This window comes from Scaptodrosophila lebanonensis, unplaced genomic scaffold (assembly GCF_003285725.1).
Source record: "Scaptodrosophila lebanonensis strain 11010-0011.00,11010-0021.00 unplaced genomic scaffold, SlebRS2 tig00001412-arrow-pilon, whole genome shotgun sequence".
NCBI classification, from domain to species: domain Eukaryota; kingdom Metazoa; phylum Arthropoda; class Insecta; order Diptera; family Drosophilidae; genus Scaptodrosophila; species Scaptodrosophila lebanonensis.
Genome location: NW_022060739.1, coordinates 11,568,403 through 11,594,548, shown reverse-complemented (window position 1 = coordinate 11,594,548; position 26,146 = coordinate 11,568,403). Strand labels below are relative to the sequence as shown.

General features: G+C 41.1%; 2 protein-coding genes across 3 annotated transcripts; one reads left to right on the top strand and one right to left on the bottom strand.

Annotated features, from left to right (window-relative positions):
- Window positions 1-181: 181 nt before the first annotated feature.
- On the bottom strand, window positions 182-26,146 carry LOC115631947 (nascent polypeptide-associated complex subunit alpha, muscle-specific form). Of its 2 annotated transcripts, XM_030528801.1 has the most exons (9): window positions 25,886-26,146; window positions 2,876-6,357; window positions 2,692-2,806; window positions 2,155-2,631; window positions 1,669-2,087; window positions 1,069-1,605; window positions 765-1,000; window positions 553-690; window positions 182-449 (listed from the first exon to the last, which is right to left on the bottom strand). In XM_030528801.1, the coding sequence occupies exons 1-9, from the start codon at window positions 26,088-26,090 to the stop codon at window positions 359-361; spliced, it is 5,700 nt and encodes a 1,899-aa protein (XP_030384661.1). In that variant the 5' UTR covers window positions 26,091-26,146; the 3' UTR covers window positions 182-358. The 2 variants fall into 2 exon arrangements, with proteins under 2 accessions (XP_030384661.1, XP_030384662.1); XM_030528802.1 differs by having other exon boundaries at window positions 182-690.
- Window positions 11,344-25,780, top strand: LOC115631949. Its single transcript, XM_030528803.1, has 9 exons — window positions 11,344-11,371; window positions 19,128-20,539; window positions 20,608-20,825; window positions 20,972-21,124; window positions 21,681-21,810; window positions 23,898-24,107; window positions 24,432-24,927; window positions 24,983-25,145; window positions 25,209-25,780. The coding sequence occupies exons 2-9, from the start codon at window positions 19,255-19,257 to the stop codon at window positions 25,674-25,676; spliced, it is 3,123 nt and encodes a 1,040-aa protein (XP_030384663.1). The 5' UTR covers window positions 11,344-11,371; window positions 19,128-19,254; the 3' UTR covers window positions 25,677-25,780.

Below are 26,146 nucleotides of genomic sequence, written 5' to 3'. Positions count from 1 at the left end.
AATAGAAACGGAAATAGAAAGTAATGAATGAATTACGCGTTGGGGATGTGAGAAAAGCCAAATTAACGTTTCCACCGATGTGCTCGTGACGACATACGATGTGTTCGATGTTTCATCGCAGTGGCAACGCTATATTTTGAAACACAGTCGTTTTATTTCATTTGTTTCCGAAACACTGCTGTGCATTTTAAAATATTTATTTATTAAATATAAGTTTGTCACAAACATACATACTATTGTTAGTGTACATATACATATATGAAAAAAGTCAATTACAAACGCAAAATTACAAAAGTAGCATAACATCCATTTGCAGTTGGTAAATATAAATTTTTGTAATGCGCTTCGCGTTCCGAAATTACTCAGAAGGGACAATTCGGCTTCTTACATTGATAATACCATTAACCAAGTTAGAGTTGCACATAGTAAAAATTCTTTGTATGAATTTTCTAGTAAATAACAGAGCTAAATAAATTGTTTCTAAATATTTCTATGTAATAGTGTTCAACAGGTGAATTTTGGGGAGGGGGCCCGACAAATTAATCAACTCACAAGGGCATCAGCGACTGACTAACACTATTGCTGGGCCTTTCAATGGTCATTGACTGCTGTGGCACCTGACTATCTGTGCTAATGCCTAGTCCAGCGTAAATTTCCTTCATAACAAACAGAATGGTGTCATCAGATTCCCTGCAAATCAAAGGTTTAATATTAACAAAGAGCATTTTATTGTACATAGTATTACATTTTATTATAGTACTCACCAATAGCAGACGTGACTGCTCAAAGCGAAAATATATTCATTTATAAACTCCAGGGGCGCCTCCTGCAACACATAATCCACGCGTTTCGAATCGTTCAGTTTGCCAAGCGGGAAGTCTAGTTCGATAAACTCGGGATCTGAGGCCGTTGTCGAATTGGAATCGGTGCGATTGCGTGCTTGCGTTGAAGTTGTAGCAACGGAGGAATCTTCACGATCCTCGATTTGTTTTTGAAAGATCTAATAATTTGGAAATTTGCCATTTCATTAAAAAAGTTATAGCAGTTAATTGTCTATGCTAAACCCACCGGACTTATTTCCTTTTCGAGCGTCTCTTCGGCCTCTTTCTTTGCCTTTGTGACGGTGGCTAGGAAGTTCACGCTGTCTAATGTGGTCTTGAATGTGTCCATAAATCTTTGCTTTATGTCAGCGCCCACCCGCGACATCGTCTCCTTCAGCTCCAAATGCATGCGTTTGCGTCCCTTGTGATGTGGTATGAGTACGGGTCGTATGCCATTCATATCTGGATTGACTAGCGCCTCAATGCGATAGGCCACCGGATCAAACGGATGGAATATGTTATAGAAACCCGGACAGGTGGGTAGGCGGAAGTCTAGACCCAGCTTATCAATGCCTCGTATGGTAACAAACATGCCAATGGGAGAGCCCAAGGCAAAGAATTTTTTCGGATGAAATATAAGCTGCGTATAGTTAATAACAGGCTGACCAGTACCGGCAGGTCCCATGGCATAGCTGACCTGTTTGGAGAGCATATCGTTGGGGTGAGCAGGCAGCTGCACCTGGTTGTAGGCACTACCTTTCACAGGCAGCTGATCAGGATTCTCCTAGATGTACAGCAGTGTTAGCATATCATCAGAAACAAGACAAGGTATCACACCATTTCTTACCATATTTTCCTCCTCACTCTCTTTAAGCGGCTCTTGATGACACAACAAATCAAAGAGTATCAAGGAGCCCAGACTGTGGCCAGCCAACGAGACGCCGCCATTAAATTCGGGATGTCGGGCGCGGTATTTAATATACACTTCATTTAAAGATGTGGCCACCGTGTTCATGATCTTCTGACAGTATGTGGGACTGGTGTAGAAAAGAACATCAAGCAGCGTGTCGTTGGTGAAGTTTCGTAGCCTAGGAATGGACTCTAGGGTGATGGATTTGAGTTTCTCATCGATGCCCAGCTCCTCAGAATGCAGATGACCGTGCCAGGAGATGGGCAGCACCTCCACACGTCCCACCAACCCCATATCGGTGGAGTTCTTGTAGTGTGACTGCACCAATTGTTGCGCAATGTTACGGAAATCGTCCACTGCACCAGATATATTTTGGCATTAGGCTTTGATTTTAAGGCAATAGCTTTTTAAATTTTTACTTACCCACTTCCTCGACTGTGCGCATTTTTAGATCGCAAGCTGATCCGATGCCATGCACCATGAACAGCAAATGATCGACGCGTTGTGACTCGCCCTGCTCGATGACAAAATCATCCAGATCTCTTTTAACGACGCGTGGTCGCATCGTACTTTGTGTGCTGCCGCCCCAGGTATCAGCGTTCTGCTGTGGATGGAAGTGTACGATGACTGTGGGTCCGTGGAAAACAACCTGCTCGCCGGCCGAGAGGATGATCTTCTGATGCCATTCCCCAGTCTCTGCGGCACGCTTGTATTCTGTTTCCAGCAGCTGGGCGGTGGCCTCTTCATAGGGCACATATTTGGAGTCGACACCCTTGTAGAACCATGAGCAGCGACGCACCTCGATGGCCTTGCCATCCCAGTAAACGGGCGTCTTGGTGCGTTCCTTGATGTTCACATCATAGCGTCCACCCTCAACAGCCACTATAATGGTAGAGTCGTCTGTGTGGCAAAAAGAAAAACTTAATTCTTGCTATAGCTTAGCCAATGAGAAGCACCTACCGCTATTCAGACTAGTTTCCAACAATGCCGAATCATAATGGCTGAATGGGGTCCAAATGAATTTGGTGCCTACACTTCTCTTGTAGAACCAATGACGAACCACGGGCGTGTAAGTCTGTAAAATATATATTATAATGATTCAAATCACATATATGATATAGACAAGGATTTGAATTGCTCTTACAATATTAATTGGTGGTGTCGCCTGACCCTTCTCGTTCTTCGCCATTCTTAGTTCCTTGAGGATCTCCTCCGGCAACTCGGCGTAGTGTTGTTGCAACAGATCTGCAGAGGTGGAAGTTACCTGTGTAGAAGGAGTTACTTCCTGCTGTTGAATTATTGGTTGCTGTGGTGGCTGGCGCTGTGGCGTTCCACTCAGCTCGGAAAATTCGGAGCAGGCCGATGAAGGCGGCTCCACCAGATTCGAAATAGGTGTTTGTGAACGGGCTTCCAGATTTTTCACTCCCAAGCCACTGTGCACAATGTCGTACTTCAGATCGCCTGGTCCTGCGGGTTGCTCCTGCAACGGTGGATTGTTGAAAAAGTTTTGTATGCGTTGATCCTCGTTGGGGCCGCCTGGGTTGATATCCCCTTGGGGTTGACCTACTGGTCCTTTATCTGGAACTTCTAGGTTGTCAAAGAACGTGGCTGAGTCCGCAGCTTGGAATGGTTGCGGCTGCTGTATTTGGGGCAGCACCTGGCCCGGGCCCCCAAAATAGCCGGAGAAAGAGTTTAAATTTGAATTTTCTAATCCAATTTCGGGCGTGTTCTGAGCTTGCTCAGTTTGCTGAGTCAGCAGTTGATCGAAGCCAATTGGCGGCGGTGCGATTGCGGCAATAGTTGCCTCACACGCAGCTGCTTGTGGTGGCTCCTTCGGTAAAATGGGAGGCGGTAGCTCGGGAAAGAAATTGTTGGCTGCTGGCTCAGTCTTGTCTCCTTGGTCTGCTTGCTGTGGTGATGCGAAAAAGTTGAAGTCGTTGGCTGAGTTACCGTCACTCGGTGCTGGAGTGAAGAAGTTCAGAAGCGCCGAAGGTTGAACTGTTGCAGCAGTAGCTAGATTGGGAGGGATTGTCTCGCTGCCTCTGCGGAATGGGTTAGCTTGAGACCGTGCTGAGTCGCTTTGCCTGGGAGGTGGTCCCACTGGTGGAGGCTGTACTGCTTCGGGTATAACTGGCTCGATGGTCTGTGCTTTAAGCGGCGAGGTGTCGCTCGATTGTTGTGACTGTAGTTGTGCGTCTGGTGCCACGAATCCTATAAATCCGCCTGTATATTCCGGCTTTACTTCGGATGTTTCCAGTGGCGATGGCTTCACAAAAGGATTGAAGAATGTAGTTGTTGTTTGAGTTGTTAGAGAGACCTTAGAGGTTGTGCTCTTTTCTGGTGGTGCTGCGTTGAATAATGCTGCTGCAGGTTCGTCGTTTGTTGCTACCTCAGCTCTTGAAGAGACTTGATCCGTTCCTTCAAGTGGCTCGTTGATCGAATTTGCTGTTTCTAATAGGCCGAGGGCAGGGGCTGTCGGAGAAAATGGCGGAGCTTCCTCTTTAGACTCGGCTATAGATGCTGAAGTAGATGGTGGATAGAAGAGAGGTACGCCTAAAACTCCACTTGGCTGACTTGGTAATGATGTTGTTGGTGAAGCAAATAATGGAACTTCTTGAACTGAACCTCCGAAAGCTGTTGACGGTAGTGATGGTGGTGCAGCAATTCCAGGGATAGTCGCAGCTTCTGATATGAACGAAACTTCTTTGTCGGATTGGGAAATTGCAGATGAAACAAACGCAGAAACGTTATCCTCCGGATCTGCAGATGACGTTGATGTTGCTGGATCAAAAAGAGGCGCTGGTAAAGGCCCGCTTAAAGAGATTGAAGGCCGTAGAGTTTGTTGGTTTAGTTCTGTTTCAAATGGCGTAGGCGGAGCTAGACCGGCTGTATTAGACTCAGATCCTGTTATATCGGATTTTGCTGGTTCAAAAGAATTAAATACAGTGGAGGAAGCCGCTGGTGGAAGCGGTTGAAGTAGTTGAGCTGCGTGGATTCCCTCGGTTTGTTGGTTTGGTACCACAAACGGAGCAGGTACGATAGTCCCAGAATCAGATCCAGTTATGTCAGATTTTGCTTGTTCAAAAGGATTGAATAAGGTAGAGGCAGCCGCAGTTGGAAACGGCTGAGGTGCAAAAGATGCGCTTGAAGGCAGTGGAGCTGCGGTCAGCGCCTCTGTTTGTTGGCTTGTTGTTGTTACGGGCGGAGCTGGGGTGGTTCTTCTAAGCTCCGATGCTGTTAAGTCCGGTTTGGGGGGTTCAAAAGGATTGAATAAAGTAGAGGGAGCCGCCGGTGGAAACGACTGAGGTGCAAAGGTCTGAAAAGGAGTGAATGTGGCAGGCGTAACCTCTTGGCTTGTTAACGGACTTTTGTACAGTCGTGTTCCTTTTTGCAAACGGTATGACGACGGTCCTGCGGCTGGTGGTGGTGGCTGAGCCGCACTTAATGTTGGTGGAGGTTCTACGGCTGCAGGTAATGCTATTGGAGAAACTATATTCGTCGGTATGGTCGGTATTGGTGCAACAGAGTTTCCAGGAAACAGGCCAGCAACAGCTGGTGGCTCTGCAGTGGCTGTCGCCGGCTCCTTTTCTCCGAAGAGTGATGCAGGAGTTGGTGCAAAGAAACCACCTATAGACGGTGGCGGGGCACTTGTTGTCGTCTGAGTCGTAGGTGCTGGAGGGGGTACTGCTTCGGGCACGAAGTAGTTTCCAGTCACAACCGACGATGGCGTAAAGAACGTCGGCACTGTAGTTTCAGTAGATGCCGCTGTGGCTGGCGTTAAGTAGCTTACAGCTGTGGGATCAGGGGCAATATAGTTGATCTCGTTACTTTTGGGGGGCTGCTGAACAAAACTACCAGTGGCCGATTGCACTAGACCGGAGATGTTCTGCAAAACACCCGTCGGCACGAGGCTAGTTAGCGAGAAAAGGCCGCCTCCTGGCTTGCGCTCCTCTGCTGGCTTTGGATCCTGGAAAGCAACTGCAGTGGTTTCGCCTAGCAGTTGATGCGGCTGCGGATACGAAGGCGTCTGTATTGGTAATGGCTGTTGTTGAACCTGGACCGATGCCTTCTGCTCAGAGAGACCCGGTATTGGCGCGTATAACTTTTTCTTTGCCGTAAAACGATATGTATTTTGACCTCCTACAGAGGGTGGCGGTACGGCGCTAGGCGTTGGAAGTGCAGGCAGTTCTGCGGGCGTATAGAATTTGGGCGGCGCCAAAGCCTCCGATGCTGGCGGTGGTGGCGCGTAGAACGCGGGCGCTGAGCCGTCAGTCAATTGCTGATTATAATTAGCCTGTTGTAGGTAATGCGGTTGGATTTCCAGCTGTGGCTGTAGAGAGCTGTCATCCGTTTCCGAAAGCGGCGTACGCTCACGACTGCTGCTGCCCGAGTAGATGCGTTTGGAGAATGTTGAGAAAACGTTGGAGGCTACGGCTGGGAGCGCGGTAAACGAAGAGGCTGCCTGACTGAGCAACGAATCGTTTGAAGGAATCTGGTCTAGCAAAGGATTGGCATTGCTGTCGGCAACGAGCTCTTCGTCGTTGGAGGCGTTCAAATTGATTTCGTCTAGATTCTCGGTTTCATCAATGGCCGATGATTGGCCGACGGTCACCAAGGTCTTGGGCTCTGTAAGTACCAATATAGATTTATTTATTGATTAACAATGAGAAATAAAATCCAACCACATATATTTCAGTAGCTATAGCAGAAAGGCCTTAAGCTATTATTTGTATCCAAGCAATAGAACGATGTTCGAACATTGTTGGATGAATAAGATATCGCCGAATTGTGTTAATGTGTTAAAAAAAGTAATCATAATAAATGATAAGTTATAATCCTAAATGGAGGATAACTCTACAAACATTTGTTTGATTTCTGCATTTGTGGTGATAAGATAGGAATAAACCAAGGGCTTAATTGTTCTGTGTTGTTGTGTTAATGTCAAGGATGAAAGGTGTTTTTCATTTCAGATTAATATAAATACATATCTATATATATTTGTGCATTTCTAACGACCACGTTTTAAAGCCCCAAACTAGTTTTGCTCTATAAACATGTACCTAACTGTTCGGTGCGCTTGAACCAGGTATTGCCCCCTCATTTACATTGCTCGAAAGTTTTGCTTTGTGGGTGTGGTTGCGGCTGTGATTGCGGTTGCGGTTTACGGCTGGAAATCAGCACAGGTTCTTTTAATTGCAGATTGAGCAGCGAGCAAACAAATTGTTGTAAAATATGCAAATCCATAAAAAAAAGGCCGGACGGACAGAGTGACGGACTGACAATTAACAACGGAACCGCTCGGAACTGGTTGGCCGCTCATTCAGCATCATTATCATTTGGCATGCATGTGTGTCTGTGTGTATCTGAATTGGATCTTTCAGTTTTTATTTTTATGATCTAACAATTTTATTATATTAAACAAGCCAACGATCGAGCACCAACCACAAACACAAACACAACCACATCAACCATCACAACCTCCGCCACCACCAAACCAAACAGGTCAGCCACGTAGTTTTTATTTTTGTTGCTGTGCTTATTGTTATTGTTGTTAATGTTGTTAGCTTGGCTGCTTGGCGTTGCTTCTTTAATTAGAATACCAAATGATTTGTTTCTTTTTTTTTTGTTCATTTTTTGTATGCTAGAGCAAAAATTAAAAAGTGAGTGGCGGCCATCGTGGATAGATGATGACCGCAAAAAGTTAAAATCTGACATTAGCCAAATGTAAATGTCATGACATTTAAATAACTCCCTCCCCGGCCACCAACTACACCACCAACACCTCCAGAAAGAAAGCCAGAACATGCCAAGTGCGGTCTAAACGTGACAAGCCATGAAATGCATTGAAGAATTCACCTCGATCTTGAAACGTGATGCGCTTTGAACTGCACACTCAATGGTTGTCTTAACTCTTTTGCTCCATCAGTTGATGCATGTGTGTAAAATAAGTGGTAACATAATAAAGAATGCTTTCTGGATTTGTGTTAATGCTGTAGAGACCAACATCCATAATATTATATGAATTAAAAGCTAGTATTTTTAAAACATCTCACATCTCAGTAGATAGCGACAGTAGAGCTTGGAATATTTCGATTCGGCTGTAGAATGTGAATAAAACAAGACAGTGGCTGTTGTCGTATTAAGAGCTGATGGGCTTGGCACATCGTTCCGAATGGATTAGCGATATACTGGAAATTAATTGCTTTTTTACACAAAGTTACAATAACAACGCATAATCTTTTCCTAATGTGGGGTTTTCATTTCCCATTCGGCCTCAATTTATAGTTGTCAGAGACTTTAATAGACTTAACATCAAAACCTAAGAAAACATTTCCATAGAAATACGTAAATGGAAAAGGAATATTTAATTTTAATTAATAATTCATTGGATAACTGAAGGCCAGAAATGGAATGCAAGTCACAGATTTTCTTGGAAATGTTTCAAAAGAGTCTAGTTTAGAACAAAATTTATCCAGCCTAATGAATGCAATTTGGGTGCAATGGAAAAGCTCTGAATATTAAAATATATTTACAACAAATAATAATAGTTTTCTTTAAAGTAGTTTTGAGTTTTCTTTTACCACTTTTTTGTTTTTAAATCAATTCCCATTATAAGTCATATCTGTATCATAAGTTCTGCTTTATTGTTCAGTTTGCTGGCTTTATGGGTACATGGACAGTGCTAATTATTCACAAGATCGATCAAAGTCGTTTATCGACAAATGTTATGCTAATTTATTGTCAATACATGGGCCCATAAAGAAGACATTACTCTTTGTCGGTCTCAAAGCAAAATCTCAAAGACAAACTTTGCGGTTCGTACATTTTATGCCTTTTTTATTTTTGTTAACTTTATTATTATTTTTGGCGTTTGTTTTGCTGTGGCGTTGGTGTGAAGTACTCGAAGGGGAATAAATACATTTGGAGTCAACAGTTATGCGTCTCTTATCATTTACATAATGTCTGTCAACAACAACAATAGCGACAAGTGTCCAAAGCAAACCGAGTCGATAGATTAGTTACAGACTGTGTAATACATGGAGAACGATTTGCTGGGGTAGGTTCGTTCAATAGACTTGGACTAGTCATTGAATAACAGCGAAAATTTCCAGTTTTTTTTTAGTTCAGAGTTGCTGTTGTTGTTTTTGTTTCTGTTTCTGTTTTGTTATATTTGTGCATTAAATATTTACACACAAACGGCAATGACGCATTTGACAAATTGTTAAAACAAATACCCATTTAGGCTGTCTAAGCGCGATGTGAGTTCGAGTTCGAGCGATAGGCACAAAAGTAGAACAACATTCATACTATACACTCAGATATTCCGATATTCAGGCACTCAGACACAATTGAGAGGCACATAAAAGTGAAGAATGTGGCGTGGTATGACACCATAACAAAGCACAGGGAAGAAACTGGCAGCATAAACACTTTAGAGCTCGGCACATCGCTGCTGTGTGGCTGGCTGCCAGCCAAGTGCCTCCTCACACAATGGCACTCAAATAAAACAATTAAGGCCCACATGAGCATCAACTCAAGAGATGAAATCATTTGCAGGACCCACAAACACACACATTTGTCCGTCGCATGCCACAAAAATTCCAATGTTGAAGCCAACAAGCTGAGTACACAGCTCAAAGCAACTGATCTTCCTTTTTGCGAATTACTTCGACTATAAACACTAGATTGTGAATTCTGAAACCAAAGATGATCGGCAATTGTTTAAAAAACTGCAGCTGTTCGGGAGATTCGCGTTGATTTCGACAGCAGTATGTGAAATTTCAAAGAGAAGTGAAATCATATTCCCGCAATTATTACAATTTTCGGTTTCAAAAGTGTTTAGTTTAGTAGAAAGACTAAACAATTGATTAGCAATTGCGATTCAATAAATATAAGCACCGTTCTTATTTTCCAAAAAATATATAATTCTACTAAGGCGTTATAAAATTATTTGCCAACGATTCTCTCCTTAAGACAGAACTAGATAATATTTAAGAGATTATCCCTAAAGTCGGGCAATTTCTCTCTCTACCAAAGTATGAAAATGTTTCTTCCTATTAGTCAACGGCCTGGAACTGTGGTAACTTGATTATATTTCAGAGATTTCCACAAAAGTACGGATCTACTGCCTCTAAAAGCTGAAGACGTTCCTTAAAGTTCACAATTTGGATTTGATTTTTTCCCAAGGGTCAGTACTAAGCCAAAATGCTGAAAAGGCTCGTGCAGGTCGCATGCCAAAAATGAAGCGTTCAATAAATTTAAAACACGCTCAGCAGTAAGAGTGGAGGGAATGCGACTAAAGGATACCCTTAACGCGCTTTGCCAATCACTGAATATTCATCAAATCATTTGAGGTTTAATATTTAACTATTTCTTAAATTCTTTGAAAGAATCTTTGAATAATGAGCAATATTGTGTGAATACTTTTCATTATTGCTCCCTCTCTCTTAATTTGGAATTAATTTCAGACAGACAGAGCTTTGTGATGTCTACGCGTTTTAGTTTTGTTTGAAATATGCCCAAAAGATGTATTTTTTCATTGTGTTAATTTAAAATGTTTTCATATTAAAGATAAGGGAAGAATTAATGCGTTTTAAATGAGATATCAAGTTTCAAAACCATTCCTCCACATAAATTGAATTGTTAAGGGGTAAGATGGCTGCCACTCTCTTTTGTGAACATTTTAACCCTTTGTAGTTGTAGAGTATACACATATGTATGTAAAAAAACAGCAGCAACAATGTGCGAGCCGCATTTGAATTTTTGGCATTGAACCCTGCGGCTATAAAAGGTCCAAGCCAGCCAAACCGAAAGCAAAAGAGAAATGAAATACATAAAAATAAATCTAAATGAAATGCGTGGCACGATAGCGATGGCGGCAGCGACGGCAACGCTGACGACGGTTTGTCTGCCAGCGGCAAAATGATAAAAATAATATGCACGATTTTTGTTTTGATATATTTTTTTGCGTTAAATAAAGTTCAAAGCAAACAGTAGAAACGGCAAATGCAGGCAGGCAGCAAGCCAGATAGGCAGGCACGCAGGCAAACAAAAGACTTAGGCAACGAACAGGCCTTTTTCATTCAGGTACCTGCGAGGAGCAGAAGTTCAAGTGAAATGTTTGTAAAATATTTCGAGGCCTACAATACGAGGTAATTCCCACAATATCCAGCCACCCACTAGGTATCAAAAGGCCCTTGGCCGTATCCGGTGGATATTTGACGCATACTAGGCGTATACGCACCATCTGGTTGGGGGTATTTCCAAACGATTCTACTTGAATATTATCTTATCAAACCTAACAACAACAACAACAATATTTCTGGGAATGTCGGTTTGTTTTGTTTTATTTTTCTTTCCATCTGCCATAAACGCAATGTGTGGTTGTTGTTGTTGTTGTTTTGTGTGCCTGGCATTTGCAGCCAATTGTTAAATATTTAAACAATTTATGAGGCACCCACAGACAAACAAACATACATACACACATATATATAATATTCAGGGATCGCGTCAGCAAATTGCGACTTTTGTGAGGCTACAAAAAGCTTGTAATTAATGCATTTTATTTTAGTTGCGCGCTAAACGCCCCACGAATTGTGTGAACGCTGCCTAAAAGGACATTCAACTGAAAGAATTTTCGGTAATTTGTTTTCAGTTAATTCAAATCGAAAATAAATGTAATATGAAAGTGACAGGCAGTTAAAGAATATTGCCATTAAACGGTAACTTGTTCTTAGCAATAGATAAGAGATTAATAAATTCAATTCAAGACAATTAAAGGATATTGCCATCAAAAGGTAACTTGTTTTTATTCAATCCATAAAAGGCCCTCTCAGTACACTCGCATGTGCGAATGTAACAGAAAAGTGGCTGACAAGTGAAACGAAACGAAAGCGAAAAGTTTGGTGCCACCGTATTGCCAAATAATGAATAATATAAAAGGGTTTTTTCTTTTTGTTTACTCAGCGCTCAAGTGTTAATTTGCTTTGCCAAAATAAAGTGCAAATAAAAAATGATACACACATACTTATGTGCATATATACGAGTACATACAAACATACATCGGGCAGCAATAACAAATTGATTGCATAATTATAACGAAAGCGGTAAATGCATGATTATTACGTGAGCCGCATAAATTCTCAATGGGGCGGACGGACAGCTGCAAAAGGCAGCGAACAAGTGTGCGGAAAGACGACTTGTCTGATATTTCTTTAAATAAACATTTATATGCACCTATAAGAGAGGGTTTATTCGCTCCAGACCTTAAGAACAATTCATATAGTTTTTGCAATCACAACTCAACAAACAAATATACATAAAACATTTGAGGAAGTTATGCCAAGCGCACGTAAAGCAAATAACACGAATTTATGTGCAAAATAATCGCGAATACTACGGTCTCATAACAGCGTACAGAGTACAGACATAGGTAAGACCGAATTGTCTGATATGTTCAGCTCTAGCTATGGGTATTCCCGCCGAAAACTGATTAATGTTCATCAAAATTCACAGACTGGCGAAAGATAATAAATCAGAATTGTGGGTTTGTGTAAATCTTTCGCTCCAACCACGTCGTCCACACTTGGATGCTGGAATGCAAATTGAATCCGGCATTGGCGTTTACACGAATATTAAAAAGTCGAAAAAGTCATTCTCCTGGACTTCGCTTTTATTCTCTCTTTTTTTGGGAATCGAGCATCTACCGCCCTAAAATTAATTCAATTTTTTGTTTTATAATAAGAGAAGAGGGCTTCAAGTTTTGATCTATATCTATATTGTAGAATCGGTTTAAAAACGAATTTAAAAGGAAAAAGCAAAAAGAATAATAATTGTTACAGAACTCTAAGTTCTATAGTTAGTTGTGAGTTGGTTGTAAACTGTCCTAGGGTCGATCTATTGATGACAGACAGAGAAGCTTCACCAGCTTTATTTAGTAATCATAACTTGTAGGCTTACAAAAAAGGCTCGAACAAATACTAACTATTTTAGTAATTCTGAGAGAGCGTCATTATTCATTGATGGTGTTTCATTGAAGCTCAGGTAGGTAATTGGAATTGCCAAAAGAACCTTGAAAAGCACACACAGTTTAGAAACAAAGCCGTCGTTTTCGTAGAACGGGAGTGGGGTAAATTTTTGCAGAGCTTGCAACAAAGAAAGTCAACCGCTGACTAATTAGTCATTAGAGGCGTGGAGGGGGGCCAAGTCAGTCATATTATAAGTTAATTTAATTTAAAACACAAGCCATGCTTGCTTTGTTGTTTTTTTCGTTGCCTGTACATTTCCGCATGTTTATATTTTTTGAGTTTTTATTGATGCCATCAATACGCACAGCCCGCAGTGTCGTACAAAACACATTAATTTCATTTCACGCTCCATTTTAACGCTGGGTAGACGAACTTCCTCCACACGCACACACACACACACACATCCACAGAGACGCTCATAACTCGCCGCCTTGTACATGATTTTTGGCGTTCGGTTTTTTTTATGTTAATAGCTTGATAATTATTTGCTTTACTGGCTGATGTTTGCCAGAACTTTGTAGTTGTGTGAAACATAGTTTTCAATTATTATTTTCTATGCTATTCAAATATTTTGTGTGCTAACTGAAGTTTATCATTGGGCCGTTGGTCTGAAGACAAGTTAGCGCAGCCGCCAGCAGCGATGCCGACGTTAGCGTCGGCGTTACCGACGCGCGAGCTTCAAGCCCGACGCTGCGCTCAGCTGAGCTGAGCTGAGTTGAGTTTTTAGTGTGGCGCGCGGTTTCTGCTTTCAGTTTCATTTGAGACGTCGTCGCGGCCACAAGTGTTGAAAAACAGCTACGCGTGCTAAAAATTCACACACACACACACACATCTTTACATAGAGAGCGAGACCAATACACGCGCAACGCGTTAACGCAACAGCATCTAAGCTGAAAAGCATTTAAACGGGTTAATCAATATACTAAACATTGAGAGCGCGCGCAACAGCAACAAAAACAAAGTTAAATTGAAACAAAATTTTGAAGCTAGCCGTCCGCCCGCCAGCCGCCTGTGCGGAGTGTTGCTTTTTTTGCTGGCAAGGTGCACAGAGTGTGTTACTTACATACCAACACACATACAAACACACACACACACACTTATGCATGTGTGTGTGCATATTGATAAACAATGCACAGAATTGTGCAGTGAGTGTGAAAAATGGTGTTGAAAATTTATTGAGAATACGCGATTGAAATAATTGATCAAGTTCGTTGCCTAAGTCCTTTGTTTTAAGCAAAGTCCAGTCAGTTGCGAATAGCGAATATTGATTTCGAGTTATAAATACATTAACAACAGGCAACTGTGGCGTCCGTTACCAATAAAAAAACTAAATAAAGCAGAAGGAAATTTGATTTAAACAAGGCAAGTGGAAAGATTAATAGATTTGTGTAGCTGGCAGAGCCAGAAAAAGAAGCTCATACAATGTGTTTCTTAAATGCCAAAACACACATCCACACACACACACACACTAACACACATACATACAGAGACACACTCACACGTTGTATAAAGTGGTCGCCAAGGCATTCGGCTAAGTTGAGCGCAAAAAATGGTTGCATATAAATCAAATGTTTACACAAACAACAAAAGAAAATGTGCGGACGACAACAACAACAACAATAAAAATTAAAATAAAAACACAATAAATATGTCAAGCGAAAAAGTAAAGTAAAGTTCGCTACGTGCTGAAAAGCCAACAATAACCACCAAACGATTTTTCAAAACGCTTTCAATGTCAAGAAAAATGTTTAACTCAATGACGTGCGTGGGCCACACAGCTTTAAAGGGACAGTCAGCCACAGAGCCAGCCAACTATTTGTTGTTGTTGTTGTTGTTGCTGTTGCTAGTATTGCATGCCAAAATCAAATAACTGTGAACTGATGGCAGCATCAGCACAAAAACCACTTTCGTGAACGCAATTTGAATTTATAATTCTTGCAATTATTTTCATTAATTTGTCGAGCCATAAAAAACTGATATGAAAATCATAGCGAGAAATAAATGCTTACGCGTTTTCATTTCATTCCATTTTTGTTCTTAACTTAAGCCTCACAACTACATCTACTTGTACAACAACAATGTAGATGCAGCAGCTGCCTCTAAATAGTTGCAAATTCTCCTCGAGAATTTCTAAAGCTTTCAATAAAATAAATGAGCTGCGGTCGCAGGCTGTTTGATTGATGAGACGGGCACTTGCTTTCAGGCGATGTGCATTGTTGTTTCTTTAATTAAAATTTAAATTAAATTGCCTATAAAAAATCATATTTCACTCACTCGATCCACTCACGCGGCAATCACGTAAGCGCGCTGAACTGTGGCGTCGTGTCCGCCGTCTTGGCTCGCACTCGAAATGTTAAATGTTAACATTTTTGTTGTTCGTTTATTTGTTTGTTTGTTTGTTTTTTTGTTTTAACTTCAGTTATTCATGTCTGCACAAGTGTTGCTTGAGGGTAAGCGGACGGACGGCAGACGTCAGCCAACTACGTGTTCAGTCGAGAAACAACAAAATGTATTTATAAGAATGCCAAGATTACAAAAAAATAAAAACGTAAACATTTTAAATTTAGCATTTGAGAAATTTCTAAAAAGAAATTTAAGTATTGAATTCCAACGAGTAATTTATTCATTGATAATTGATGAGAACTTTGAGCGCTATTGCTATTATTATTGCTTGTCATAACTAGTTCCCGTTAATACCTCTAATTGATTGCTAATCGCTAGTATTTCGCCGAGTTCTACTTAGTTCTAATATACCCGGTCTTACATGCATAAAGAGGCTATCAAAATGTATATTATTGCTGTTGCTTAGCTCAAAACTATAACTATTTATCAATCTGCTTTTAAGTGTGCTATATTTATCTTTAGTTTGTGAACGCAGAAGCTTCAAATTGATGAGTAAATGGCACTATTTTCATGTTTATTTTGTTGTTACTGTGTGTATTTCTTAATTTAGCTTGGAATGCTTTCGCTATGTGGGTTTGGAACTTTCTGGTAAAACGCAATGTCAGCATATATCGAGTCATTAATATTTGTAAACATTTCATTTACCTCTTAGATATATGCAGAGAACTATATCTTTAAATAATTAATTAAAGGCATTGCTTAGATCTTTAAGAATTTCCTCCCTTAATATGAACTATAGTATGAAAGAACAAATCTAAAATCCTGCAAGATAATTAAAATTAGTAGAAAGAAGATTTATAGTTCACATTTGAAGCAAATAATCTTTTGAAAATATCCATCTTATCGATCAATTTTTTCTCGCTTAAATATTTAATCGGTGTTCAGCAGAAATGATGGTTAGAGTAAATGTGTGAACTAAACTTTGAATTGATAATAGATATTGAAAAATTGTTAAATCAAATCCATACACGCATATCTCTGCACGTGCCTATGTCTGTGGTGAGTTAAAACGTGCCGCGGCGATCATGAACCTATAGAACATTTCATAATGAATACTGACAACTTGTGAATGGCTTATGCGTATTTATAATCGAGAATTCCATTTGATAAGCCACACAGGCCAAAGAACTAAATGAAACCATCGAACGTGTCAGTTTCGTTATATGAAAGCGATGGTATCTCGGTGCGGAATTGCGAAGCTGAAGCAGCAGCAGAAGCTTAGCTGATATCCAACTCTAATTGAGTGAATCTCTGAACTGCATTTCTCTCATATACTTGTGTATACTTCGAATATAGACGGTTCGACCACACACCTACCAATGGCCAAACGAACCGGCTTATAAAATGCGCATTGACCTTGCAACGACGCACGAAAACGAACAAATCAATTTTTGAATTCCAAAACATGCGAGAGCGTGTGCAGCTGCCGAATACCAAAATAAAAACTTGATGCCAACAAAAAACAAACAAGAAAAATACAAAATGACGCAGAATATTTTAACTTAATTTATTAAATGTTTTTTGTTTGTTTTTAATGCCAGCCAGTAAAAAAGGTGCAACATTTCATTTTGTTTTGGGTTCGACTCGGTGCCTTGTTTTTTTTTTATCTCTTGACCGCTTAATAAAAAAGAAGCGAACAAGATATTTTGCATACTTAACAGCACATGCAGTCGACAAAAGAAGGCAAGGCAGATCGCCGCCTACCTTTAGTAGCAGGAGACCCTTAACTGCTGCTGTTTTTTTAGATGTTCTAGTCAAGTTGTTTTCCAAGTTCAATTGAGCTCGGGTTGCTTTTAGAGCAGTTTGAATGAGCTCTAGTGGCAAATATTATTTATTCCTTGACCAAATAGGGTATTCAATGGTCTCCCAACCACTAAATTCCCTTACAACCCGATAATTAATGGCTGCTGCCTTCGGAGGCTGGTAGGCAGCACATCACGAGACAAAAACTCCACCTGCCAAGAAATCAATCATTGAAAATTGATTTGTTGTTAATTTGTTATTCAAACAAGGCAGCCAAGCAACCGCCAACCGCCAACTACCTACCTGCCTGCCTTCTACAAATCGGCACAAAATGCATTAAAAAACTAAACAAAAACAAAATGTTCGCATGACGCGTTTTGCACTTTTACGCTTTTTTATTATTATTATTATTATTTTGTTTGTACACTGGCCAAGAGCGGCTGCCACAATTCAAGTGCTAATTGCGTTTAGTTAATTAAATGTTATAAATTAAGTGAACAGCGCCGCGACTGCGACTGCGTTGATGGCGTGTTTGCCAACTCTGGCTTAAACAATTTTCATCGCATTTTAAAAAGTCACACTAAGTAAAGCCGTAAGCCTAACTTATGACTACAGTGCACGGTCTATGCAGATAATTTGCACATATTAAAATTATTATTTATTGTCGTAATACTTGGTTTATCTTCAACCTCATTTTAGCCACAAGGTATCACTAGTCTTATGAATAATAATGAAAGCTAATAGAAACCGGTTTTATGTAAAGATAAATAAATATTTTTAAATGATCAGAATCAGATCAGAATCGGTCAGAATCGAGCACTTGGTGTTTATATAGGGCACTGATTTTTTAAAGTTATTTATCATCAACAATTATGGGCTGTTGGCAATGTTTTCTTTGATAGCGTAATCAAATTTTATTTGATTTTTATTAAGCGTCCACTGTTTGTCCATCAATTTCGTATATTCGTTTTTATTTATGTATTTCCCGCGTGTCATTAAAAGAAGTTGGCAATGTTTTACTTGCTGTTATCGCTACTCGCACCAACCATTTGCTAATGTCAACGGCATTGCCGATATTCATCGTTTTCTTCAGCGGCAGCTGGTTTGAAAAATGACAGAAACCTTGACCATATATCGTTGATTTTCTTAAAACAATCAATATTCAAATACAAACAGTTGAACCAAACTATAACAAACCCATAAACTATATAGCTTTAAGACAAAATTTCTTTTCTACCCACTCTAATTTTCTTTTCAATATTTATGACAAAATTTAATAAATCATCGCTTTCTGCCTTTCACTATCTTTCGTTAAACTCTCTCAAAGAATGTAACTAAACTGTTGATCACGATGAAACCATAAATCAGCAGCACAACGTGACACAACGATCTAGCGAGGCTTGTTTCTTTGCACTGGGAACTCCCTTATAGATTAAAAGATAAAAATATTCAACTTAGAACGAGCGTGAACCTGTTAAGAAACGGACTGAAAACCGCCAGTCGTGAAATCCTACACACTAATTCCTGAAGAGTGTTGGTATATGGGGAAAATTAAATCAAATTAAATTCAAATTGAAGATAGTGGCGTTATTTATTTATAAAATGTGATTAGTACATTATTAAATCTAAAGCTTCACCTATTTGGCTTACACAAATTCCTCTCTATACGACTTTAAAGAATAAATTATTGGATAATTCTAACAGGGGAATTTTGGGAGATTGTGTCGTAGGAAATTATTCATTATTCATTTGTGTAAATATTTAATAATTTGTTACACGTGCCATAATTATTTAAAATTATTTTAATAACAGAATAATAAACGCATTCACTTTCCACTTTGCAAAAGTGTTGTGTCAAATAGTCTAACGGTAACGAAACAAATTTAACAAAAAAGCGAGAGAAAAAAGCGCTAATAATCATGGCTCATAATTGTAGCAATTAAGGTGCGAAAATGCTAATAAAAACACAACCAATTAATTCAAAAAAAAAAAACTGTCAACACTCAATATCTATATTCAAAAATGTGCATAAATATTTGGACAAATTCGACAATTGAAATCTCTTCCCAAGTTGCTATTTATTTGTTAAAAAGCTTACTTTGGAGAGTGAAATAAATACACATTCAATAAAGAATGCTAATTAACAATTATGTTACAGATTCTTATAAGAATTATATATAGTATAGACGGCATTATAACTTATTTTCTTTTTGTTGCTTTTAGATTCTACTGAAGCCGTTGACGCACATATGCCACAGGATATCGCTAGCTATTGACATTGAATTGGAAGCATAGGAAACAAATTGAAAGAGCTAAGAATACCGATAAATAAATAAGCCGCAGAGTCGAAATGATTTTGCGAACGATATTTTGGCCTATTGGCCTACTGCTGCTGTTGCTGGTCGGGCCACTTCATATGGTGAGCGCCGACGACGATTACCAGGATGACGCAGGGAGCTCGCAGGATGGCGCGGGTTCAGCCAGCGAAGATATCTACGAACCGGCCCAATTGAATGAGCAGTTGACAGCGGAGGCTAAGCATCGCAACAGTCTGGAAGATGATGGCGCCATGCCGGCACACACGGATAATGGGCTGACGTCCATGGAGCAGACCACGTTGAGCACAGTCAAGCCCAGCGCCACAGAAGCGCCATCAGCGCAATCCGTGGAGCAGGATGAGAATACAGCGGCTGAGGTGACGGACGAAGCGCCCACACAAAAGCAACCCCAGAAGCATTCTCAGGAATATTACTATGAAGTGCAGGAGGAAGAGGAGAAGGGACAGAGCGAACAGAAGCAGGCGGAGACGGCAACAAAGTCCGCGACAACGACGAAGCCCACAACTACCATGATACCCGAATATGTGCGCAAGGCTAAGGCCGAACGCTTTCCACTCAAGGAAAGCAGCAACAAACTGCCAATGGAACACGATAATTCCGACTATGCAGAAGATGAACCGGAAACGGAATTAGAGCAACAGACACAGACTTCCAAGGAAAGCAGCGACGAATTGTATAATCATCAGGCTGAGCAACCAGTGCCTCAGGCACAGATTCAAGAGCATCAGGAACTGCCATTCCGACAAAAGCCGAAGGCATTTAAAAAATCAAACGAAGACGATTACTACTACGATGAGCAGAGAGACTCAGAGAGTGAGGAGCGGCGCACAACCACGACCCCAGCTTCGACGACAACGATTGCCACAACAGCTGCAGCCACAAGAACCACCACGTCCACTAGTAGCAGCACTACAACCACAACAACAACAACGACCACTGCGGCACCGACCACCGTACCGCCTGTTCCAGCTAAACCGCTGCTGCAGGCACGCTTCGGCTTTGCTTGGCCAAGCACCACGACTGCTCCCACGACACCTACGCCTGTGGCCACAATTGCGACGACCACAATGCCACACAAACAGCCCAAGCATATCCATGTGTCCAGTCCCAGGCCTGAGCTGCTGCCAGCGGATCAATTACGAAACTACATCAAGGACGTCTACATACGCATGCCTCTGGCCGTAATTGTCGACCCATCTGCCGCCTCACTCGACAAAGCCAAGCGGCTCTACATCGACGCGTTGCAGGATAAGAACATCAATGTGAAAATAGTGCTTGTAACGCTCAATGCCGCAGGTGAGTCTCTGAAGCCAAAAACGGCCCCTCACATTGAATCCACAACATGTGAACGGTTTTCTTTACAGGCGCACCTGCTGCCTTCAGTTTCAACAATACCCGTGAATTTATTGCCGGCCTCAATAGCACCAGGGAACACGAAGGTGGAGATGCTTTTGTGGGCGTATTACACGCCGCCGAACTTGTGCCCTACGACAGCGCCGTCTTCATATCAACGGCCCAGATACCCCCGCACACGGAACTGGTGCAGGATGCGGCCATAACACTGCTCAAGAAGCGCATACGCGTGAGTAATAGAACTGGGTTACTCTTTTTAGGGGATCAATCGATATGCAAGAGGGTGATAACTATCAGGGGATCTCTTAACAAACCTTGAAGTCACAGAATTGCTTCCCAACTTCCCATAACAAATTGTTGATCGTTTTTTTACAGCTCTTCCTGTTGTGGTATGGCGAGCGAGCGGCGAGCGAAAACGAGACCGAGGAGGCTGTGGGCGGCATACTGGGCGAGGTAGCGATCCGTTCGGGTGGCGAAATCATACACATTGTGAGCACCGAGCATGGTCAGCACATTGCGGGCAATACGGTGGGTACAAACAAGAGAAAAAAGTACAAATATAATCGGTTGGCTGTTGCCGCCGATTGCCGTAATTAGTGTAATTAAAAACGTGCGAGAGAGATGGTTAGAGATTGCCTGCAACGCCAGGCGTCCGTCATGTTGAAATTGAAAGTGACGACGACGACAACAACAACAACAACAATAACAAAAACAAATACCATGCCATGTTTGTTGCCCAAGTATCCATAGCCATGCGCAGCAGCCAAGCCAAGTGAGACGCCAGACGACTTGGATTACCTGCCAGCAGGTGTAAACAAATGACAGCAGCAGTGGCGGCTCAAGAGCAAAGTTATCGTTGTTGTTGTTGTTGTTGCTGATGGCTCTGATGATGTTGCATCTTTGGTTGTTGCTGTTGCTGTAGTTGTTGTTGTGCAAAACTAGGTTATGGAAAGAAAAGTGAAGGGCAAATTTGTTTATAGAAAGGAAACTAGACAGCCGCCAAGCCATTTGTAATGCAACAACAGCAACTACACATATGTATGTATGTATATAAAACTCAACCAATTGTTCCATTACTTTACAGTTAACACTGATCGCCGATGCGTACCAGGGTGCCAAGGAGCTTGAACTGCCAGTGGACACCACACTGTCCAGTCTGCATGTGAAAATCGATGCGCCCATGCGGCGTGCGACGCTGGAAACGCCCAATGGTGGTTAGTGAAAGAGAATCGAGGATTAAACCTAGCCTCGGCTATTGCTATTATAATTGATATTTCCCTCATACTAACCAAACAGGGTTGTATATACATAAATACATAGTTTATGGGGCTTTGATCGACCCAGATCGTGGCCCCAGTAAGTCAGCATTCGGGTTAACGAATAAACTAAGGGATAAACCCCACACAATTAGCCATTAAGTCGTACCTAACATATGTAAGCATAATTTAATTTATGGCACATTCGTTACATCCACCAACAAATACCCACATAACTCCGAATCTGTATTGCTCTTTCTTTACAGCCAGTGTCTTAAAAATGTCTCAATTGTCTACTGTAATTTGTAATTTATTTATCTCTAAGCTCAAGCAACTAACAGTCTTGTGTGTGTAAACTCATTGGCGTTATACAAGTATTTATGTATATCGCTGATATTGTATATAGAAAACTTAACCCCAAAGCTCCTTTGCTTTCCTTTAACCAAAACGCTAGATTAATGCTCAACTTTAGGCTGCATTTCTTAACATTAACTGTAGTACAAAAGGATAATTTTTTATCTATGTTTACGTTTTACATTCAGTAATAAATGTTTAGTTTTAAGCGCAAGCCCCAATGGTACATATACAATAAAAGCATCAAATAAGTTACCAATTAACCACACTTTGGCGTACTCTCTAACTGATATTCCCACACGACCAGCGATCCAAAATGCACCACTTAATTGTGTATTGTCCTGCGCGTAAGTATTTAAGTTATGTGTCTGCACTTTAAACCACTGCACTTTTCACTGTTTACTATCCTTTTACACAACAACACAACTCTCAACTTTGCAGCACAAATTCTTAATGGCAACTAACCCACCAATTGTTGACGTGTTATTATGTACATTTCGCCATACTTATTTAAAAAATCATACGCAATGTGCAAAGGTCAGCGTCTATAAAGATTATAGTAATTCATATAAATAGCCGCCAGCCAGACAAAAGGCAATTATGACTAAGAACTGTAGAGCAATCTGGGAGAAGTCGCCTTATCTATTCGGAAAACGCTATACATAAGCTCCGTGGTCGACTTGCCATCGACTGGCGTGAATATTCTTATCACTAATGCTACACATTAGTAATGTACACAAGCATAGCATTCACAGGATTTCTGTAAAAATCAATTGCTGCCGCATATAGTATACGTATGCATGTACCTATGCACATTTTTTGGTATATCAACTTATATTTCGTAGTGACCACATCGCGGTAAAAGCCTCAACCATGTGTCATCACGGTTATTAAACTAATACGTTGGCAGTCATGATTTACCTACATTTGAATAATTGGAGAGCCGAAATAGACGAAAATTTTACGTTAACATAAATCGTTATTTAGATGCACACAACACAAATATATATTTTTATGTTTATGTATACTAACAGGCAATATTACGTCAAAATATGTGAATTAGTTGCAAAAGTTCGCGAATTGTTGCAATAACGAAATTATTCACACAGACGCACGAAAATTAGACGACACTGTCATGGCCAAGTTCAAAAGTATTGGTACTGTTGATGCTGTGGCCGCACACGTAAGCTCAACTACTCTGTTGGCCATATTGTCGATGGTTAAAACGGACTTGGCAGCGACATAAAACGCGACCTGGCTATTTACACGGTAGTGGCGTTTAATTGTTTATAATTCGACTCACAACAAAAACAATTGTTTTTCTTTTACGTATTACAAATCGATAGCGTTGCCAGCTTTGTGTAAAAAAAACTGCACTGGTTATGAAAGTTACAATATTTTGATAAACACGCGGCAGTTCCTAATTTTAATGCCAATAAAATATGTTAAATGTTTTCAAAAGAAAAATTGCAGCTTTGGTGCACAAAAACGTATATAATGAATAATCTGCGACAGTTTTAAAGAAAAGCTGCAGTCTGGCAGCACCTGCAACATATCATACGGCAGTTACAAACAGCTGTGGTATTCAATGTGAATGGCAAGCAAGAAGCAGATGGGCACAAATTGGGTTTATTTGTTATGAAGCGATTGATAATTTTTTTATACATACTTATACGTTTGTTTTCGTGTAGAAATCAATTTAAAGAAACTTGTTAAGTTCAAACCGGCCACCGAAGACAGAGATACTGCCCAAGTTGCTGACGCGAACGAATTAGATGCTTACGTACCGCTCAACAAGTTGCGCAAGGCAACGGCCTTCACGCTGAAACTAATACCGGAGCAGCCCACTAATGTGTATAGTGTTTTTATTCGCGCCGAACGCAAAGCTGATGTCTTTCTAGGTAAGTTTAATTAATGAACCACGGCGAGCAGAGCAATAAATAATTAAGAAATTAAAGCACGTACCACGTTCGCCGCAATAAACGGAACTGACAATCGACATTGTTATTTATTAAAAAACGCACATTGATAAGGACTGCAAGGCAACGATGCTGATAACCGCGTCACCTTTTCGCAAGCGGCAGCATTTGAAAATGAGCGTCATAGAATTGGTTGACGCCAATCTCTTAATCAATTACAGCAACAGTGCGGTCGGAACGGGATGTAGATGGGGGGATGTGAACGACACTTAAATGTAAATACTAATTTATGGATTTTTATTTCAGGCGATATCATTAAACGCTTTGATAGTTACTACCTAAACGGACATGATTCCTATCCAACGCGTTTCGATGATAACCGCATGCCGGGTGCATTATCTACCTCGCGCATGGCTAAATTTTCAAAAATGACACATGCTAAGTTGAAGTTTCCAGAGGAACGGAAACCTGAAGAGAATTCAGAGTCCCCATCACCAAAAACCGAAGTGGAGACCTTCTCCGACGCGGAGGTGCACCTTGATGCTAGCCCTGTTATGAACCAGACCCAGGTTTCAGCAGCAAACGTTGGCTACGGCATGACCCAGAGGAGTAGTTTGAGTGGCATGTTGATGCAACGTTGTGGCACAAAGATAGAACTCAGTACACAGTCAAAGCTGCTTGTTGCTGCCGGCCAAATGTCGCAGCTGTTTTTCGAGGTCACTAATATGCGCGCCGAGACTGTTTATCAGAACGTACAAGTGACGGATGAGCGACGTTTCTTGGTGCAGCTGACGCCATCGAGGTAGGAATAAGTAGGTCAAGCTTAAAGCACAATTTTATAAGTCAAGTATTTGCAGTTTGTTTTTGAAACCACAAGAGACGACGACAGTGCGTTTAACAGTGCTGGTGCCCGCTGGCACAGCTCAAGGTACGACTGATAGGATCACATTTACCGTGAACGGCAATGAACGGACAACACAGGCTGTTAACCTTAAAGTTATATCTAGTATTGATGCGCAGGTGAGTTAATCGCTTTTTTTGTTGTCTTTATTCACAAAATTATAACTTATCTCATTATTCTAGGACACTACTGGCCCCTCCCTGTCTTGGGAATTTGGTAGTCGCTGCGACTATGTGGCCGCCGATGCCATTAACTGCGGCGAACGTTTCTGGACATTAGATGTTACCGCTCAAGATTGGCAATCGGGCATTTTGCGTATGCAAACAACGCCCTCTGAGGGACTCTTTTATAGGAACTACTTTACAGCCGGCACCACAGAGAAGCTAAAGGCGACATATATGGCGTCTTGCTGTGAACCCACTGTCAGTGTTTCCGCCCATGATGCGGCCGGGAATGTACGCACAATTAATATTGATGTTCGTGACATAGTTCTCACGGAAGCAGCCATTGCGGCTATCGTACTGGGAGCTATTCTATTGTTGCTGCTCATCGTGCTGATAATTTTTGGCATTGTGTGGTGTTGCCGGCGACGAAAGATATCTCTGGAATTGCCGACCTATCGGTCGCACTCCACGCGCAGCATGGAGTAATGTTACTAGTAGTGATAAGTTTACTGTGCCAAAACGAAACGAAACGAATTTTGATAAATGCCCAATAAAAAATAATTAAAATGAAGTCATCTTCGAAAAGTCAATTCAAGCTCAGGTCACTATCGCGCTTATCAGCAATGCACACGAAACAAAAGCAACAAGTGATAGAAGCTGGTAGCCTTGCCACCCTTTTTGTGTGACCCACTTACCACGATTGAGTATGCCAGCAACAAGGACAGGCGTGGGCGGGAGTGGTGCGTGCACCACTGGCGGTGCCGCCGGTAGAAGTTGTGGCTTGTTGGGGAAGTCGTCGAAGCTGAGTCCGGTTACGGAGGCACTTAAAAGTGGATTTTTAACGACACGCGTCGCATTGTTGTTTACACGCGACACGTCACCTTTGGATCTTTCAGACATTTTGGCACGCACGTCTTCAACTTACACGTTTAAACAATATGCAGAGTGGGGCGCAA